At 50.0% G+C, this 18,767-nt stretch overlaps 1 protein-coding gene across 7 annotated transcripts in view; it reads right to left on the reverse strand.

Annotated features, from left to right (window-relative positions):
- GABBR1 (gamma-aminobutyric acid type B receptor subunit 1) overlaps positions 1-13,477 on the reverse strand; it is a 29,136-nt gene extending 15,659 nt beyond the window's left edge. For 2 of the 7 annotated variants that reach the window (XR_011429661.1, XM_023624578.2), the window contains exons 1-11: positions 12,641-13,018; positions 12,116-12,200; positions 11,206-11,409; positions 10,262-10,447; positions 8,895-8,915; positions 7,264-7,424; positions 3,719-3,853; positions 3,142-3,312; positions 1,928-2,029; positions 1,434-1,499; positions 792-983 (exon numbers count right to left, since the gene is read on the reverse strand). Coding sequence is in view for 5 of the 7 variants with exons in the window: in XM_023624578.2 (XP_023480346.1) it covers positions 792-983; positions 1,434-1,499; positions 1,928-2,029; positions 3,142-3,312; positions 3,719-3,853; positions 7,264-7,424; positions 8,895-8,915; positions 10,262-10,447; positions 11,206-11,409; positions 12,116-12,200 (1,323 nt within the window). In the remaining 2 variants the exon portion in view is untranslated. Of the gene's footprint in view, positions 1-791; positions 984-1,433; positions 1,500-1,927; positions 2,030-3,141; positions 3,313-3,718; positions 3,854-7,263; positions 7,425-8,894; positions 8,916-10,261; positions 10,448-11,205; positions 11,410-12,115; positions 12,201-12,497; positions 12,542-12,640 lie in introns of those variants that run through there. The other 5 variants (XM_023624581.2, XM_023624580.2, XM_070244353.1 and 2 more) reach the window with 4 other exon arrangements.
- Between the last annotated feature and the right edge of the window lie 5,290 nt (positions 13,478-18,767).

Consider the following 18,767-nt stretch of genomic DNA (forward strand, 5'->3'; position numbering starts at 1 on the left):
CTGCAAAAAACAATTTTTTACTACAACTTTTATTTTAATAAGATATTTGGGGGCTTTACCTTCAAAGCAAGTATTCCAGACCTGGGGCTACCCTTGGTGTGATAAGCAGACATATAGGTTGCCCAAGATTCTTGCACTCGTTAAGATGTAGTGCTGAGCAAGAAGCAGCCTCTCCCCACCACGCCCTGCTCACTTGTGCGCCTCACCTGCAGGGCTGCCCCAGGCTTCCCAAATCAGAGAATGTGTCTTCTAGCTCCAGGTCTGTCACTAACCAGCTATCTGGGGCCAACTGATTTCAAAAGTCCCTTTTACATCTAAAATTCTAAAAGAGAATCATAAAAAAGCCTCAGGAGCCAAGCTAATCGTGTATCAATCAGGAGTGAATATTAAACAACTCTAAAGTGTTCTGAAGTCACCAAGAAAATAAAATGCATTTCTGCCCATGAACAGCGTTCTCAGAAAGGTATGCTTGCGTATACAGCACCTATATTATCATTAACGCCTCGCTCTTATTTGACTTCTTGCCAACTGCTCCTCGTTTCCATGGTAACAGCCCTTCTACTCATCAGGGGCCTACTAAACATACCACTCTCATTTCTTTCTTCTTCCTGGCCAAGGAAGTCACAGCAGAGGTGGACTCCACAGGAAACACGATGCAAACAAGTTCAGGGTGGGCAGAGGCCCCCGTCCTCCTGCACCTCCAAACTCTACACTTGCTCCCCTCCCCTGAGAGGCTGCCTCAGTCCCCTTCAACTGCCCAGATGCCAGCCTCTAAGTCCTCACACTCTCACCATGTTGGAAATGCTGCGGGTGTTGGCAGGGTTCAGCATGACAATCTCAGTGGTGATGTGGCCCTCCACCGCCTCAGTCATCTCGTCCACTGTGCAGTTGATGGACGGGTCATAGATCTTGAACCAATTGTCGGCATACCACCCAATGAGGAACCAGACATACTTCTTCCCGAAGAGCCGCTCCTTGTACACCTAAAAGCAGAGGAGGAGGAGGGATGGGTCTTTGTTTTGTCTTTTGTCTTATCTTACTTGACACTATCCAGTCTCTTGGGAATCAGAGAGCAGAGAATTAAAAAGAGAATTCTTTAAGTCTTGGGAGTAGTAGGAAAGGCTCAACTACTCCTCATTCAAATTTCCTCCCCAGGTCTGTCTCTGAGTGGCCTTTTCCAGCCAGTTAGAAAAGATGGGCTTCATGAGCCCCTCCAGAAACACAAAATGATAGGAAAATGAGATCTAGAGAAAGTGTCATGTGCGTGAGAAGCCAAGAGACGGAGTCGGAGCCAACAGACAGGGACATGGTATTAATTATCACCTCGGATCGTTTGCTATCAATTTGAGCAGAGGTACAGAGATGAGATCCCATGAGACACCCAAGGCAAAGAGCCCACCCAGTCCCCCTCCCTCTACAGATTCCAACTCCACCTCACAGAAAACTTTCCGGGCTTCGGTCTCATAGAAAAGTCCCACGATGATTCGGGCATCCTGGCGCTACAGAATAGAGAGAAACAGAGCTCCTGAGGGAGGCATGGAAACACTGGAGGGGCTAAGCCAGCACTTTCACAGCTTTGATTTCCTGTCCCAAAGAGCTTCGTGCAGGCTTCTGTTCAACGGGTAATGGATAAATGTCAACTGGAAGATGGAGCTAACCTTCCCCAGGAGATGCCACTGCTTCACAGAATCAAAATTATATGACGTGATAGGGGTGTTAGCTAATGCTATAGTGATAATCATATTGCAATATATAAACGTATCAAATTAACGCATTGTACAGCTTAAACTTACACAATGTTAAACGTCAATTATACCTCAATACCAAAAAAAACAACCTGCCCCTGCCTGACTCTCTTCTCCAACCCACCGCTGTTCCCCTACCCAGTCCTTCTGCAGGCTGAGCCCACCACTCCAGGCCATCCCACCTTAAGGTTTTTGACAGGCACTGCTGGATCTGAGAAGAAACTCTGGCGGAAAGTAATTTCGATTCCAGCCTCCTTCACTCGTTCCTCTAGGTCATCCAGAGTCTTGGTTGGCAATGAGAAACAAATAGAAAAAACATGGAGTGTACAAGGGGGTAAACACTGGAGATGTTACCTGGGGACTGCATACTCAGAGCAAGAGAACAGTAGTTCTGAACCTCCCTTCAACGGCTTCTGTCCCAGGGGAGGGGAGAGTCCAAAGGAAAGCATCTGGAGTATTAGGATGTAGCTTCCAACTGGGAAGGTGCATGGTGAGCCCCTCCCAAGGATCTGTGTCTGGGAAAGTCACCCCATTCACCCTGCTCCTACCAGACAGCAAAAATGGAGGAAAAGGAAACAGGAAACAGGAAAAGAACAGGAAAGGTCTGGCATAGACAGGATGATGTCAACCTCAAGAAACAAGGGGGCAAATAGACGAAAGGATCAGAGAAGAATGTCCTGAGTCACTGAGAGAAAGTAAGGGGAGGATTAAAGGGCCACTGAAGGTAAGAGTGGATAGAGGATCCAAAGAATAGAACAAAAGTGAGGAGGCAGACCGTCTTCTTCAGGTACGGAGCCTGTATTTCCTCTCCACCTCCACAAATCGCCTCTTCTACCTCTCCTTGTTTGTCCACATCTCTCTCTCAGAGTCAACTACCAGACCCATGTACCTACACTTGTCTGTCTGCCTCGGTCTCTTCTCTCTTTCTCTATTTCCATCTCCATCTCTTTCTCTCCCTCTCTCTTTCCCTGTCTCCTTCCCCTCTGTCCCTGTGTCCATTTCTGCAGCTCCATTCCCTCTGTTCCTATTCACATCCATCACCACTTGCCTTGAGCGCCTCTGAGATCTGCTACTTTCCTGGGTTCCTATCCCATATGCTCTCTTACCTTGTCTCAACTTTGGCGTGAACCTGCTTTAATAGAACTGGGTTATTTTGGGTCTGTCTGACAAACAGAGTATTAAAGGGGGAGAAAAAGTCCTAAAACCAAAAAGTTGGACAGGATCCTAAAAACTCAACAGTTCATTCCTCTGGCTACAGAAAGAACATGCACTTAACCCACTCGGAATGTGTTCTCTTTTGATAAAGAAACAAGATCTTCCGCCCAAATGAACCCCGACTCACATCTCTCCGCACTGGAGTTTGAGCGAATGCCCCTTCCACCCCACCCCTCCTCACCGAAGTGAAGACCTCAGTGGTCTGCTGGATGGTGGCGATCTTCTTCCAGCCCCACTTTTCAAAGAGTTTCACACGAGTAGGATTGTGGAGTGTGGCTGATGGATGAGTTCGAAAGAATGTAGGAAAACGCTGCCGGTTTGACAGGGCCGGTGAGCTCGAGCCATAGGAAAGCTAAAAGGGACAGGGGTAGTGCAAAGGGTATGTTCATCCTGGACTCACTAAGAGCTGTAAGAGTTCCTTCAACCCGTCTCCCACCATGGGCTTCTCTCCCTAACTCTCTCCAAACCTCCCTATTTCTGCCTGAGGCAAGTGATTCTCAAAGGCCCACACACCCCCTCACAATCAGAATGCTCTTCCACCGATCTAAATTCCATTCCTTCAAAGAAGAACGAGGTCAGCTGCAGCACTGTCAGGCCACTGTTGCTAGGAGGCCGACTAGCTCAGGTCTGCAAAGAACTCCGAAGCTTGGAAGCAGGTCCTCCGCAGTCCTCTTAAATACAAACCCTCAATACACACCCTCTTTAGTACAGCCCAAAAGGGAACGGCTCCACCTTCTGACCCTCACAGCCCTGCTTACCACAATGAGGTTCCACATCCTGGCAGCCTCAGCCACAAGCGTGGAGACGGAGCTGCAGCCAGGCATGAGGATGATCTTGATAGGGTCATTGTAGAGCAGCTCGTACAGGTACTTGGTGGCTTGGCCTGGGTCACACTGAATGAGGAGGAGGTGATGAGGGCAGGCTCTCCTGGGGCTCATCCCCTCCCTGCAATGCCTACTCTTTTATTTTTTCCAACAGCCTAGTTACTTCCCCAATTACCCATCCCTCTGCTGAAACCCTTTTATCATTATTACCATTGTCTTCTCCTTCTTGAAATTTCTCCCTGTCGAGTCTCTTGTTTTCCTTCATTCGTTAGACACCCTTTTCTGTCTTCCACGTGGCGTCTTACCCGCACTGTCTCCTGCACACCCCTCCGGCAGTATTAATGCATATACCACCTTCCCTCCTTTCAGCTCATCCTCAGACATCCCCCACCCACCTTCTCTCTATCACCCCTGTCGCTTACCCCATGTTTCTATGCTCCAAACATCTGCCAGATGAGTCTGCGGGAATATGAAAAAACTCCCCCCAAGTCCCCAGACAGCCTCCTCAAAGCCATATTATGAAAATTCCTCCCTCACCTCTGGCAAATTCCCTTTCCCCACCTTCCATTTTTTGCTCCCTCTTCTCTTTTCAGGGCTAGTGATAAACAAACAAGAGAGCAGGAACAAGACCACCAGGGGGTCCCAGCCCAGCAGATTCATCCCCACCTGCTGGGCCCTGACATTTGATGGGTCCATTAGAAAAAGAGACACTCGGTAAAAGCAGGGAAGAAACAAGGATGAGGGAAGAACTAGGGAAAATAAATAGAATGGGACTCTCAAGAAACCAGATGCTTTTTGGGGTGCCTGAAAGAGAGGCATGGAGATGGGGAAAGTAAACAATGCAGAAAGCTAGAGAGGAAAGGAATGATGGGAGGAGGGGGAAGAAGAGCCAGCCTCGGGTCTCCCACTGCCTGGTCCCCTCCTGCTGAAATATGACATTTCAGAAGCTGCTGGAGCCCTAAAGGAAGTGGAGAAGAAATGGAAGCCAGCGGGGAGCCAGAGCAGAGGGGACACAGCCAGGAGGCATAGGGGACTGGGGAGGGTGAAAGGGGGGGGGCAAGTAGCAAGGAAATAATGAAAGTGCCTTGGAGTCTGCTTGCTTCCCACTGAGGCCTGACATTTGGGACACTGTGGGAAGATGGAGAAGGGGGAGCAGGGGAGGCTGGTGGAATCTAAAGGACCAACACTCATCTGGAACTCTCTGCTGCCCACCTACCCCACCCCCTGCTAAGGCAGTTGAACACTCAAGCTTATTCATCCCCTTTTTACCATTCTCAGGTCCCACCTTCCCGCACTCTCCCAGCATCTATTACTCCAGATCCTGGTACCCCCACCCCACCTTCTCCTAAGGCCCCTCAGGGCCCCTTCCTTTCTTGTCTGAAGAAAAGATTGATAGGAACAATGAGGACATATGAAAACATGTAAGATAGATAATACAGGGCAATGTATGCCACCCTACTGTCTCTTCTTTGGTTTTCTCTTCCTTCCCTAGCTTTTCTAACATCCCTTTCCCCCTTCCACACCCTATTCATCACTGCAGATTCCCTCTACCATGTGATTCTCACCCCCTCCCCAATAGACTTCCTGTGTTCTCCTCCCTCTCTTCTGCTCTTGCAAGGATCCGGATTTGCAGGCAGGAAACGACATATTCCAGTTGACACATTCCAGTTTGTCTGCCTTTCCATCTCCCCCTTGCCGCCTCTGCTATTTTTCTCCTCCATCTCCCTTCTCTCAGGTTCCCCATCTGCTCCCCAACACCTCCAGGGAATCACCTGTCATGGTGGATGAGTTTGAGCTCACACACAGGGCTCCCCTAGCTCCCTGTGATCCCTTATCCTAAAGCCTGCACCCATCTCTCCCTGTCTCTCTCCCATACTCCCATCCCCCATAGCCAATTATCTCTCTTGCTCTCCTAAGTTTGACCCCTCCATCAGATCTCACCCTCTATTTCTCTTCCTGCCTCTCCTACTCTTATACCCAAATCTTTTCCTGTGCCCTGCTGCTCTTCCTAAAGGCATCCTGGAGTTAGCTAACATAGGCATTCACCAGGGCAGGATTTTTACTGGTAAAAATGCAGATCCTTGGGACTCACCCCAACCAAGGAGTTAGAATATATATTTTTAGCAAACTCCTCTGGTGATTCTTACGTACACTGAAGTTTGAGAATCACTGTGATGGTGTCAGAAGGGATCTGAAGTTCCCTCTCTAAGCTCCTAACAGTCCCGTGCTCTCTTCTCCCCAAGCACCCTACCTTCAACCCCACTTCTGCCCCCTCCTCTCTTCACATAGCTATTTCTAGGTATAGATTTCTGTTCTAAAGAATGAATATAAATCCTCAGTCCATCGCAGGGATAAGATCACCAAATCCTCACCTCTGTACTCTCTTTCACTCTCCCTCAATCCCTTAAGTCTCTGGGGCCACATATCAGAGAAGATAAATTTGAGGTCCCAAATCTCCCTCCTTCCCTGTGTCACACCCTTCCCCATACTCCCCATACAAGTATACATGTAAGGATGGGGTGGAAAAGGAATCTTATAAGACCATCCCCTACTACCCCAGACCCAAATTTTCTTACCTTCCCCCTCTCCTTGCCCACCTCCCTAACCCTACATCCTATTTCCCCTCTCACAGCTTAGAGGCCACAATGCTGTAGGGAAGATAAACTCAGGGCACGGGTTCCACAGGATGCCCCAGGACCTCTCACTGCCCCCTCCCCTGCTCCTTGCCCCCCTCCCCCACTGCCATTCTTTCCTGTTCTCTTTCTCCTCCCTGTATGCTGACTCCTCTCCATCCCCATGCTATTGTGGGGACTCCTTTGTGACCCCCTAATCCAATTCATTTTCCCAATGCCTCTGCCCACCTCCTGACCATTAGCCATCACCAACCACAATATGCCATCTATTCCCACAGTCTAGGAACCCTCCACAGGGCTGGGATGGAGGGATGAGGAGTCAGGTAGAGCTCACAGTTACCTTGCTGTTTGTTGTGATAAATAAACTAGAGCACTCAAGTCCCTCAAAATTTTCCTCATTCTGTCCCTATTCCTTCCAGCTCCAACCTGCTGCCAAGATTTACCTCGTTACTATGGTAAATATAAACCTCTGATCCAGCTCCCCACCTCTGACATTCCCTCCATCCCCTAACCCACCCCAGGGTTAGTTTACTCCCCAGAGAATCAGGATCAGCTCAGTTCCTACCCTAAATCCATCAGTTTCCCCAAAGCCGGGCACCTCCATGGGCCTCGGAACAGAAGGGTCTGCCTTGCACCGTGATTAACCATCTTGAACCCCAGACCCTCATCTTGACCCTCCAGCCCCTGTGACTCCCCTCAAGCTCCCGCACTCCCAGCCCATCTCCTGCTAGTCACACATGGGAGGAATCTGCCTCGCAATCCCAGAAGCGACTCAGACAAGCGCGTGCAGCTGGCCCCCTGCCCCCCAAGCCCCCACTTCCCACCCACTCCCATGTCCCGGGCTACCTTGCTGTCGTGGTGGATGAGCTTAAGCTCATAGTCCGGCAGGATGTCCCTGCGGCTATTCACGTCCTCCAGCGCCATCTCCACCGCGGGCTGGCAGGCCTGGCCCCCTGGCCAGCCCCCGCTCATGGGAAACAGCGCCCCGATGTACACTGCGCGCCGTTCTGAGGAGGGGTGTGGGGGGACCCGCGGGTGAGGCCGCGGGAGATGAGGGGAGTGGGAGGCCCACATCGGAGCCACCTCTGCCGCCATCACCACTAGGAACGGCAGTGGCCACCCTACCCGGGGAGAGGGGGCCCCCGGACCCATGGCGGGGGGCGGGGGTAGCTGCTTGGGGATGGGGAGGAGCTCAGGGGGGACACTTTTCCTGGGGAGGGCTGCTGAGGGGGTGTCGAGGAGGCGCGTCCATCCCTGGTTTTGTGGGGAGGAGGGGGCTAGGGCCTCAGGGAAGCAGGGAAGGTTGGCTTCCTACGGCCCTCACAGCTCTAGCTCCCGCCAGCGCCACCGCCACCGCGGACTCTCCTCGCGGACTGACTGACCGACCGAGGGGAGGAGGAGGAGGAGGAGGGAGATGTAGGGCTGGGAGGGGGCTCTGACGTCACGGGCGGCGCGCGGCAGCGGTGGGGGGCGGGCAGGAGTTGGGGAGGGAGGAAGGGGGCGGGGATGGAGGCGAGCGCCGCTGTGGGAACGACAGTCAGAGGGGAGGGGTGGGGAAGAGAGGCAGGACGCGACCCCCAGGAGGAAAGGAATGGGCAAGGAAGGGAGGGGTCCCACCTAAGCGGACACGAGGGAAGGAGAAAAGAGGGGAAGGGGCGTGCCGGGAGGGCGGGGTGGGCGGAGGGAGCCGCGGGAGGCTGAAGCACAGAGGGGCGGGGGACAGAGAAGGGAAGGACGAGAGTGGGACGCGAAGGAAAAGGGGCTGGCCCCTGAGTGTCTTAATGGGGGTGTGAATAGCTGGGGTGAAGGACTGAGGGTTGTGAGGGAAAGGGCGACAGCAACGGTTTTGGAGAGAGTGTTGGTGGGGAAAAGGACGGTTGGTGTAAAGGGGTGTGATGGGGATCGAGGAAGGGAACTTGAGGCTGGGTAGACAGAAGGCTGAGAAAGGGTGATGGGAGAAGGAACTGAGAGAAAAGAGAAGGGAAAGGGTACAGAGAAGGAAAGGATACGGGGAGTAGCGAAGGAGGGAGAGTGATCCAGGCGGGGGTGAGACAGGAGGGCCGGGCTGATGGAGGCGTCAGGTGAAATCCTAGGAAGGGGGCAGGTAGGAAAAGGTTCCAGAGAAGGTCGGAAGGAACCCCACAGGGGCAGACAAGGTGGTAGCTCAGGGTCTCCCAGCACCCTGCCGCCCCCTGCTGGGGCTCTGCCATTTGGAAGAAGCAGAGTCTGGGAGGAGGCGGAGCCCAGGGATGTGCTGCCAAGCAGGGAGATGGGAGGGACGGCAGCCTCGCAGAAAACCGGGACTGGAGGCAGGAAACAGGTAGGGAAAGAAGGGGCCGGCCGCATACTGGGGTGGGTGGGGGGAGGTGGGAGAAGGAGTGAGACCCCGTAGCCTACAGCAGAATCCCTGGGGGTGAAGGGTGAAGAGTGAGGGGTAAGGAGATCGCAGTGCACACGATAAGGGTTTATGATCTCACCTGAGTGTGGCGTTCGATTCACTGGCAGCAGGAAAGACGGGGATCAGAGAAGAGTTACCACTGGCGCCCAGCTTCCCTGGCCTGATCCCCAGCCCCCTCCCACACCTGTCCATGCCGAAGACCGGGGAGAGCAGAAGCCTGCGTTTCTGAGGGGAGGGTGCCTGGGGATAAGAGCAAGGTGGGGCTCTGGGTCAGGACATGCTGGTTTTCTTCTTTTATTTTTCATAGGACAACAGAATTTGAGACAGGAGTGCCAACAGCTAAGACATGGGCAGATCCTGGTTTTGTGGAGCCTAAATATTATAAAATTTGGGGGTCTCTCTTTAAGAGAAAAAAATTACAAATTACAAATACAATTAGTTTTAAGCTATTGCTGTTAAAATATCTTACTTTTGACATTTTTACAAAAACCTATGATCATGTGAACCCATTATTAGAGCCCTCTACATTATTAGAGTACAAGAGGCCTGTGTAAACGAATTTAAATCCACCCCAGGATGGGGCTCCCAATTTCCAGAATGCAATGGTACACTACAAGCAGAATAATTAAGTTAAGTGAGGAAAGCCAGGTCCAAGCATCTTGAAAGAGTCTACACGGGTAGAGGAAGCATGAGATATGCCTGCATCCCGGGAGAGAAGACAGCAAAGGGAGAATCTAGGTGCCCAGGAAAGGGAGAAGTTTGCAGAACTAGATGGCAAAAAAGGAGGTGGGCACAAGACCAATTCCCTTGAGGAATGATGGAGATTGTCTGGGAGGTATGGAAAAGGACTATCCTCTTCCCACCCCATCCCTGGGTTGTCCTTAATGCTTTGACAGTTCCACCGCCAATTTTAAGTCTTTTTATTTTCACCCTGGTAATTTTCCACCCCAGATATTCTTTCCAATCTTATTAATTTTTCCAAATACGACACATGATTTATTTCTGAGTCTTTACAATAATTCAGTTATATAATAAATGGAGAGGGATCAATTCTAGAAGAGGGTTATACATAGAAAGTTCTAAGTTTAGAGACAGGGATGGAGGGTAGGGGAAACTAGAGTATTTAAACCCTAAGAAGGGTGATGGTGGGCAAGATTCATAAAGAAAAAGAGAAAATGTGAGACCCAAGAATTGGGAGCAGGGAGGAGATATAAAAAGAAAAAGATAAAGGAAGGAAGCCCCCAACGTAGGTAAAGAGGAAACTGGAGACTGCAGGAGGAGGTTTGAGGCAGGCAGATGGAGGAAAGAGTTGGGCTCTCACCTCTGCCTCCCCAAAGTCCCCTACTATGTATAGCGCCCCATCCTTTCCCACCATCCATTCCCACCCCACTCCCATCCTCTCACAAGCGTCCTCATCAGCTGCATGCAGGCAGCTGTTCCCCTCACCCTGGCAGTGGGGCTTGGGGGTGCTCCACTGGCCCTGACTACAGATGCTCCGGGAGCTGCCCACCAGATGGAAGTCGGGGTCACACCGGAAATCCACCCGGGCTCCGTCCAGAGCTGGGAGGTCCCCACCCGTCAGGAAAACCTTCCCATTTTCCAGGGTCAAATAAGACTTGGAGCAGATTCGGACTGTGGAGAGACAGGAAAATAAAGAGAGAGGAGAGTTGAAGAAGGCTCCTTCCCCTTGGGGGTGCAGGGTGGGGGGGCTCAGATTTGGGTCTGGGTCCACAAGCATCCTACTCTGCAGGAACTCAGGTGTAAAAGGATTCCTCCTAGCTTCCACTCCTCCCTTAACCCTGTAAGCATCCACACATTCCTAAAAGAAAAAAGGGAAAAGCATTTCCATTGTTGGAACCCAAGATGGAGCTATAAGCACATAAAATGGGATGTCTTCAAAGTCAGCTACAGTGGGTGGTTCTCTGGCTTTGAGATGTGTGGATGTATGTAACTTTAGATGCACAATCAGATTTGCCTTTCTTATTATAGTTGGCTTATATTAATGTTAAACTGGGTTTTGTTTCTTGGATATATGATCTCTGCATTGGAGAAAGAGTATTTGAAAATGTGATGAACTATCTTAGAAGGTTTTTGCATACTCTGCCACTAATAATCCTCAAAGAGAACAACTCACAAGATGAAAATCAAGTTATTTTATCAAATGGTCAATGGCCTAGTGAAGGGAGGATGAAATGAAATGTGCAGACTGCTAACTTTACTGCCTCCAACTGTGCACAGCAAAGTCCCTCTTACACAGTAGTCGTTCAATAAATGTATTTGTGAATTTAATTACACTGGATTTAAAGTGCTGACTTGCAAGTAATGATGCTAAGTTTGAGGCAGGAAGAGGAATGGTCTTGAAGAGGGTAAGGGCTTTGCAGGCTACTCACCACAGCGGCTGGGTGTGTCCATATCTGTCCAGGAGCCATTAGCCAGGCACTTGCGGACCTTGGGCCCCACCACTTCGCGCTCCCCCCGGCACACATACTCAATCTCATAGTCCACTGGCAGGAAGTTGATAGCCTTCACCTGATCCCGAGTCAGGCCCCTGTACCTGATGCCCCCTTCCCAGGGCGGGTGTATGATCTGGCAACCTGAGGGGTGAGTCCCGGAGGCATAAAGAGAGGAATGGTGGGAAAAAAGGAAAAGGCAGAGTCAGCAGTGGGCGACAGGGGAGCGTAGGGTGTGGTCAATGGGCAGGTGGAGGACAGAGGGGTTGGGATGGGATGCTAAAGGTTGGGTGTGGGGATGGGGACAGAACCCTGGGCTAAAAGATGGAAAGCAATGAGCCAGGGTTAAGGCTAACGAGAGAGCCTACAAATCGGAGGGAAGGGTGCTGGCTGGGGGTAACGGAGAAAAGTAATTAAGAAATCGGTGTAGGGGTATGATATGCAAGTGAGATTGGTAAGAAAGGCTAAAGGAGGATATTTGAGTTGAATGAGGATGAGAAGAGCGTGGGTTCTTATAAGGCCACCTGGGCAGCAACGTGAGACCAAGGAAAGGGCAGAACTGAGGTAGTAATGTGGGGCCAGGAAAGGGGTGGGGTGGAGGAAATAATGCAGGGCCACAGGAAGGTGGCCTAGTATAGTAATGTGGGGCAGGGGAAAAGGGGTGCTAGGTAATAACGTGGGGTGACAGAAAGGAGGTCAGGAGTGGTAAAGTGGGTCCAAGCAGACGGGGTTGCCAGGCCGGGATGCTTTGTCGGGCTGAAGGGTCAGTAATGAGGACCGGAAAAGAGCGGGTGCAAGGAAATGGGGAGTGGGGTGGAGGGGTGCCCGAGGTCGCCGGAGAAGGATGCACCTTCTGAGGTGGCGTTGGGGGTCTGTGCCCCGCCCGCGCCGGGGGGGCGGAGGAAGAGCGGCGCCAGCAGCAGCAGCAGCAGCATCTGAGTGAGAGGCGGCCGTGAGGACCGGACCGATCCCCGCCGGCGCGGCCCGGACCGGGAGGCGGCCGGGCCTCGCTCCCGTTACCTCCCAGGCTCCGACCCGACTCAGCCCGGGGACGAGGAGTACGCCCCGCGGAGGAGGCGGGGGCGGAGCCCGGCGCGGGGTGGGGGGAGAGGAGGAGAGAAAGCCTGTCCCCACCCTCCTCCTGCCTCCCTCGGCCCCCCCACCCTCCCGGGACTCCACCTCTCACCACCTCCTCTCCCCCGGCCCCCGCGGCTCGCCGGAGCCCGGCTTACCCACGCTCTCCGGCTCGGCCGCCTCATCGCTCCCCTATTTCTTCCCCGCGGTTCCCCGTCTCCCCCAGTCCCCCGGCCCCCCGGCTCGGCCCTCCCCCGCGCGCCCCTCTCCAAGCCCCGTTCCCCCGGGCCCTGGCTCTTACCTCGGCGCGCCGGCCCAGCTCCCCGGCTCTCCCGGGCCTCAAGGCCCCAGGCCCGGCCGCTCCTCCCCGCTCCCCCTTCCTTTCTCCTCCACCTTTCCCCTCCTCCCGTCCCTCCTCCCCTCGAATCCGGGCTCCAGCCCAGCCGGGGTCTCTCCCTCCTCTCTCGCTTCCTCCAAACCCCACCCCCGTCTCTCCTTCCCTGGGGCGGCGGCGGCCGCGGGAGCGGGGAGCCGGGAGGGAAGGAGGCGGCGCCGGGGACCGGGGAAAGCTCCCGGGCGGAGGGAAGAAGGAGGGTGCAGGAGAAGACCGGGAGGGGGGAAGAGAGGGGGAGACCGGGGAGAGGGCACCTCCCACAACCCGAGCCCCAGGAGCCGCCCCGGATCCGGCCCCGCCCTGGACCGCCCACAGCGCCGGGGGGCGGGTGGCGGACGCGAGCTGGGCTGAGAGGTAGGCGAGAGGGAGACTGTGCACACGCACGCATGGGAGGGGACCCGCGGGCAAGACAACTGGAAGTGGGGTGGGGGCGAGGGAAGCCGAGCCAAAGGCAGAGGATCTGGCGCTGAGACAGGAAATCTGGGATGCAGGTGAAGAAAGAAGGTTGCACAAAGAGAAGGCATCCCTGAATCAGGGTGAGAGCAGAAAGGCAGAGGCCGAGGGCCAGGAGGAGAACGAGACCGACGGGGGTGAAAAGAGAAGCCAGGTCAGACAACGGAGGGGCGGGAGGAGAGGGGTGAAGGCCAGGAGCCACCTGAGCGCCACAAGAGTTGTGTGGGGAAGAGAGAGCTGGGAGACCAGAGCGGCTCCATGGGTCCTGCAGCATTGCTACTCGCCTGCACCGGGAAGGGGACGCAGAGGGAGGACTGGAAGCAAAGACCGGGAGGAGAGCATCAAGGAGAGAAATTGAAGTAGTGGAAGAAAAAGAAAAAAGAGCCTCCAAGTGGGCAGGAGCCAGCATGATCTTCTACTCCAAAAGGGCCTAGCAATCAATATTTCTTGACTCAGGGAGAACTGGAAGCTCTGGAGACAGAGTGGGGAAGTACAGGCCTTTTGACAGTTCCAGAGGCTCCTGGCTATTGCCTGGTGGTGTCTGTGTGTGCGTCTGTGTGTGTGTTATTCATAGGAGTGAGTTTGGGCTCGAGACAAGAGGGGGTCTCTTTTGGTGGGGGGGGGGGGGGGCAGAGCCAGGGGAAAGCTCCTTTCTGGCTGGTCCTGGGAAAGAGATGGGAAAAAGCCAAGTACTGTGAGACTGATTAGAACTGAGGTTCTCAACCTTCAACCCTTTTTATATCAAGTATTTTATGACTCCTTTACTATGCTGAATTAAAATTCATAGATGATATAACCTACCTACACACATAACTTTTAAGAAACCAACATGCTTCCCTGTCTGTAAGATAAAGGAGAAATGAAAAAAGTAATTTGTAGTAAAATGACATGAACACTGCCTTAAAGTGTGAGTGTGGAGGCCTGACTGCACAAGAAGTCATAATGAAGTAAGCAGATGCTTGCATTTACCCATAGAATCACGGGGCTGGAACTGCTACAAACGCAGGCTGATACAGGTGCCGAGCTGGTGACTCAACTACCTCCAGCATGTTGCCATCAATGAAGCGATTTAACAAAATGTTGAACAACTCTCCGTAACAAAGTCAATCTTCCCTAAATTTACTCAGAACTATAATTGCATTCCTAGAAAGTTCATTGTATATTAAAAACGTTTTTTTAAAAACGTATTAAATTCTAGGCTCAGATAATTAAATACAGGTTTTCACCTGCATGAATGTCCTAGGGGACATTTGAGAGTCTGGACGAGGGACAGTTCTTCACTGTGCTATGCTTTGAAGAATATCTTATACTCCTGCCCTACCCATAAATGCCAATATTGCCCCCTCCATCAGTATAATTACAAAAAGAAAGCCCACAAATTTTCAAAATGTTCCCTAGGGACTGGCTGAGAACCAGTGAGTGAGAAAACAGGCAGAAAAGAAGGAGAAGAGAGGCATGATTTCTAACCACTCAGAATGACAGCCACCCCTCCTGTGAATGCCCTGTCCTCTCAGCATGGCAGAACCAAAACATGAGGATGTCAACTAAAACAAAGTTATTGACACCAGGAAAAACATCATATGAATGAGAAGTTTCCCCGACTGCTTTGGAAAGCCGAGTTTCTTGACTCTGTGCCTGGTCTGCACGCTGGTTCAGCTGTCTGGCCGGCAGACACCCTCCCTCTGTGTTCCTATGTGGTCCTGGCATGGCTGAGCACCCAGAGGACACCCTTGCCACATCCTGCAGGGTCTTTCTGTAGGGGAGTGTCTGAGTAGGCCCTCAATGGGGAGCCTACAAACAAGCTCTCAAGGTCCTCATCTAGTCTTTCATTCTGGCAACTTGTCTCTCTTCTTTCCTGGAGTCCTGCCTGAAATGAGGAAGATGGAAGGAGGGAATGGCCCCTGGAAAAGAGGAGTCTATGATTCTATGAAATCGAAAGTTATCTTGGTGATATTCATTGCCATGCTGCTAATGCTAAATCAGAAAACAAAACAACTGTAATGTCCAAATCTCAGAGTATTGATTTGGCAAATTGGAATGTCTACATGCAAAGGAATAGTTACGGAAACATGTTTAAAAGAGGAATGACATTGATGAGAAAATATGAGAGTTTGAGGAAAAAAAGCAGGGTACAAAATTTATACAACTGTGGTATATATCTTTTAAAAAGCTGGAAGAAAATACATCAAAATGTTAGCAGCAAATGCCTCTGGGGCCATGAATTTTGGGGTAACTTTTCTTTCTCATATTTGTTCAATTTTTGTTCAAGTGGTTTATGAATGTTAACTTTATAATCATTTTTTTGTTTCTTTTTTTTAAACCTTCCTGAGCAAGTTGAAACAGTATAGCCAAAAATCTGTTATTCATTTAGGCAGAGGCATTTGAGGATGTGGACAGAGACTCCAATTATACTCATTATACAAACTGCTGACTTTTTTCCACTAGTAGTTGCAACTTCCTCCCTTCACACCTTTTCATCCTCCAGTGTCACCTCCCAGATTCCTGACCTATATTCCTGAGGGCCTTTGTTGAGGTCCTGACCCCACCCTCTCCACAGCCAATCCACTTCCTTCTTTTCCTTCCACACCAACCACAAAACTCCTCTCCTCTAGAAAGGTCCTGGCTGTGATCCCACCCTTCCTCTCTCATTCGTGTTGTTCTTTGTGCCATGGGCAACACCACCTCCTTTTACAGTTTTTGACTGTTTTTCATAGAGATGGAGGACTTCCTCCTCAGATTGCCTGAGAATGACCAATCTTGTTCATTTTATTTTCCATGCTTCCACTTCCTTTCCTTTCCTCTGCCTCATCTTCTACCCAACCCTGAGAACATATAGCCCAGAACTTAGCACCCCACAAGCCCTGAAAACATATTAACCAAAGTAGTTTAATCTCTTGACGACCTGCTAGAAGCTAGGTGCTTTCAAGGGGTATCTAATTTAATTCTCGCACAACCATGCAAACTAGATATGAATGTCCTTATTTTGGAGTTGTGTAAACTGTGATGTAACAGAAGCAAATCAAAGATCACCCAGCTATAAAACTGACAGAGCCAATATTTGAACTCAAATCTATTAGTCCATTTCCAGATTCTGTCCACTGCATTCAGACTTAGTTTCAAGGCACATCTCTCACCCAAGTTCCACCCCAAGGCATTCTTTACCAAAGGTCAAACTGCACCTCGGTTCCATTTTCCCATCTGAAGTAACAGTGGTCAGTGTGTGAAGCGAAGATATTCATGTCCTCTTACGTTAGGTTGAAAGACTTGTCTTCAGGGCGAGTTTTCTGTCCTATACAGTTCTTGCTATTAAAAAAAAGTATGAGACAAATGTTTGAAATTCAAACATGAGTTATTCACCTACCAGACTTTACTCTCACTTTTTAGTGAGGCCTTGAACCCTTTCCTCCATACTTTAATATCACTAAGACTCTCTTGTTTCACCCTGGCCCTCATTTTTCATTTATGTGTTCTCTCTCTTCCTTTCTTGATAGGAGTAGGCACCCAGAACTACTGGGCCAGAAAAAGGTAGGGAGATGAAGGAAAATCTTTCTTTAACAAATCCTTTCAATTGCTTCCCACACACAATTCTAGTTCAGTTGTACATTCTTGACATTTCCGGCCTTGGTTCTTTGCCAGGAAAAAGAAACAGGAAAATTACAAAGCTTTTTCGATTATGCTTTTACAGGCATATACAGGGAAACCCAGTCTGGAATTCACAAATCTTAACTGAAATTTAAAAACCACCTTGTAAATACCTACTCCCCTGCCCACAAGACACTCTGAGGTGGGGAACACTGTCTCATAGGTACTTAGGGCCAATAACCAGATTACAAAGTTGCCACTGTGAATTGTCTTTATAAATGATTTCTCCATAAGTTATCACTTCTATAATAAATGAATACAATATAATCAAATGCTTGGTTAACCCAAGCAACAAAAAGGAAAATAGTAGGCTTATTTGTCCCTTCTTCTAAAGGACATATGAGGTCAGGTTAACAGATTTAGAAAAGGTCCAATTCTCACTAACACAAACTTAGTGAGCATTTCTACTCCTGGAACTGCGAGAGAATTGGATTTTTAAAGATTTCAAAATAAACAAGTATTATGTTTAATTAAATATGTATGTAATTAAGTATATACCAAGTGTGAATATCTATACATAATTATTCATGCCAATCTGAAAAGCATATGCATCATGATACATGTATGCCATCGGTTGGTAGAGTTTTGTTTGTTCATTTTGCTCCAACAGATTTGTCTCTTCCGTTATGTCCAATTCAGGTACCTATAATGATTGCTCATTTATTCAAAGCACACCAGCACCCTAACCAAATAATACTTAGAGTAAAAAGACACATCACCCAGATTTTTCTATCAGAAACTACAGAACGCTGAAAACTCCACTATTTGATATGTATGTGCAGGTCTAAAGCCCATAATAAAATAAACACAATTACATTTCTGCAGTAAAATCTATGACTATTAATAGTAGGTGGAGTAAATAAAGACTATAAATAGGTTCACGTCTGGTTTTGCCACAAAATGGATGTAAGTCAGGCCAGGTTTTGCCACCAAATGAGCCAGAAACAAAATTTTTGGTTTTCAGAGCATTGTGGATTTTAGAACTACAGAAAAGGGTGTGTGGAACTGAGTTTATAAACATGAGAAAATATTTACAAATAGGTGTTTTAGGAGCCCAATGAACACATCTGAGGCAACAAACTAGAAACTCTATTCGTGGAAATACCATAAAAACACCAGCAAGGATCCTCATAAAGGAGACCTAACCAGGTCCACATCCATGGCCCTATTACAGTGGGTCCTGCCTGGCCCAGAGATCCATATGTCCCCTTCAGACCCCAGCAGAAGGGAAAGCCTGGGACAGATGTGAAGCAGGTTCTGCTGTTAGCAATCTGGAGTAAACAAACACCTGCTGGTTTTAATTCTCCCTGCCCTATCCTTCCATACCATCACTCTGAAATTCTAAATGCCAGCGTGACTCATACACACCTTCAGATGCTTCCAGTATTTATTACACTTAGATCAGCACAGAAACATAATACCTTCTTGGTGCATAATCTACAAAGAACTCACATCATCTCTCTTAATCCTTTCAACTATTTCTCTATGTTGGACGAGAAAACTGCAGCCCAGAAAGTTTAAATCATCTGCCCAAGGTCACACAGCCAATAAATAACAGAGCTGGGTCTCAGACCCAGATCTCACGTCCTCCTCCCTCTCACTCATGGTGCTCCAGCTATGCTGGCCTGACTGCATTCTTTAAACTTGTTCAAATACTTTCAATTCAAGGACCAAGCACACCCAGCTCCCTCTGCCTGGAGATGCCCTCCTAAGCATCCCCACCTCATGCTATGGTCACCTCATTAACAGCTTAAATATCACCTCCTCAGGGAAGCCTTCGCAGAATTCCTCAGACTAACCCAGACCCCACCCCAACCCTGCAAGCTGCTCTTGTAGTACACTGTAGTCATAGTTCAAAGCACTTATTTATTATAGGATCACTTCTTTAATATCTGCCTTCCTGACTAGACCTTAAGCTTCATGAGGGCAGGGACCCTGA

This window comes from Equus caballus, chromosome 20 (genome assembly GCF_041296265.1).
Source record: "Equus caballus isolate H_3958 breed thoroughbred chromosome 20, TB-T2T, whole genome shotgun sequence".
NCBI lineage: Eukaryota > Metazoa > Chordata > Mammalia > Perissodactyla > Equidae > Equus > Equus caballus.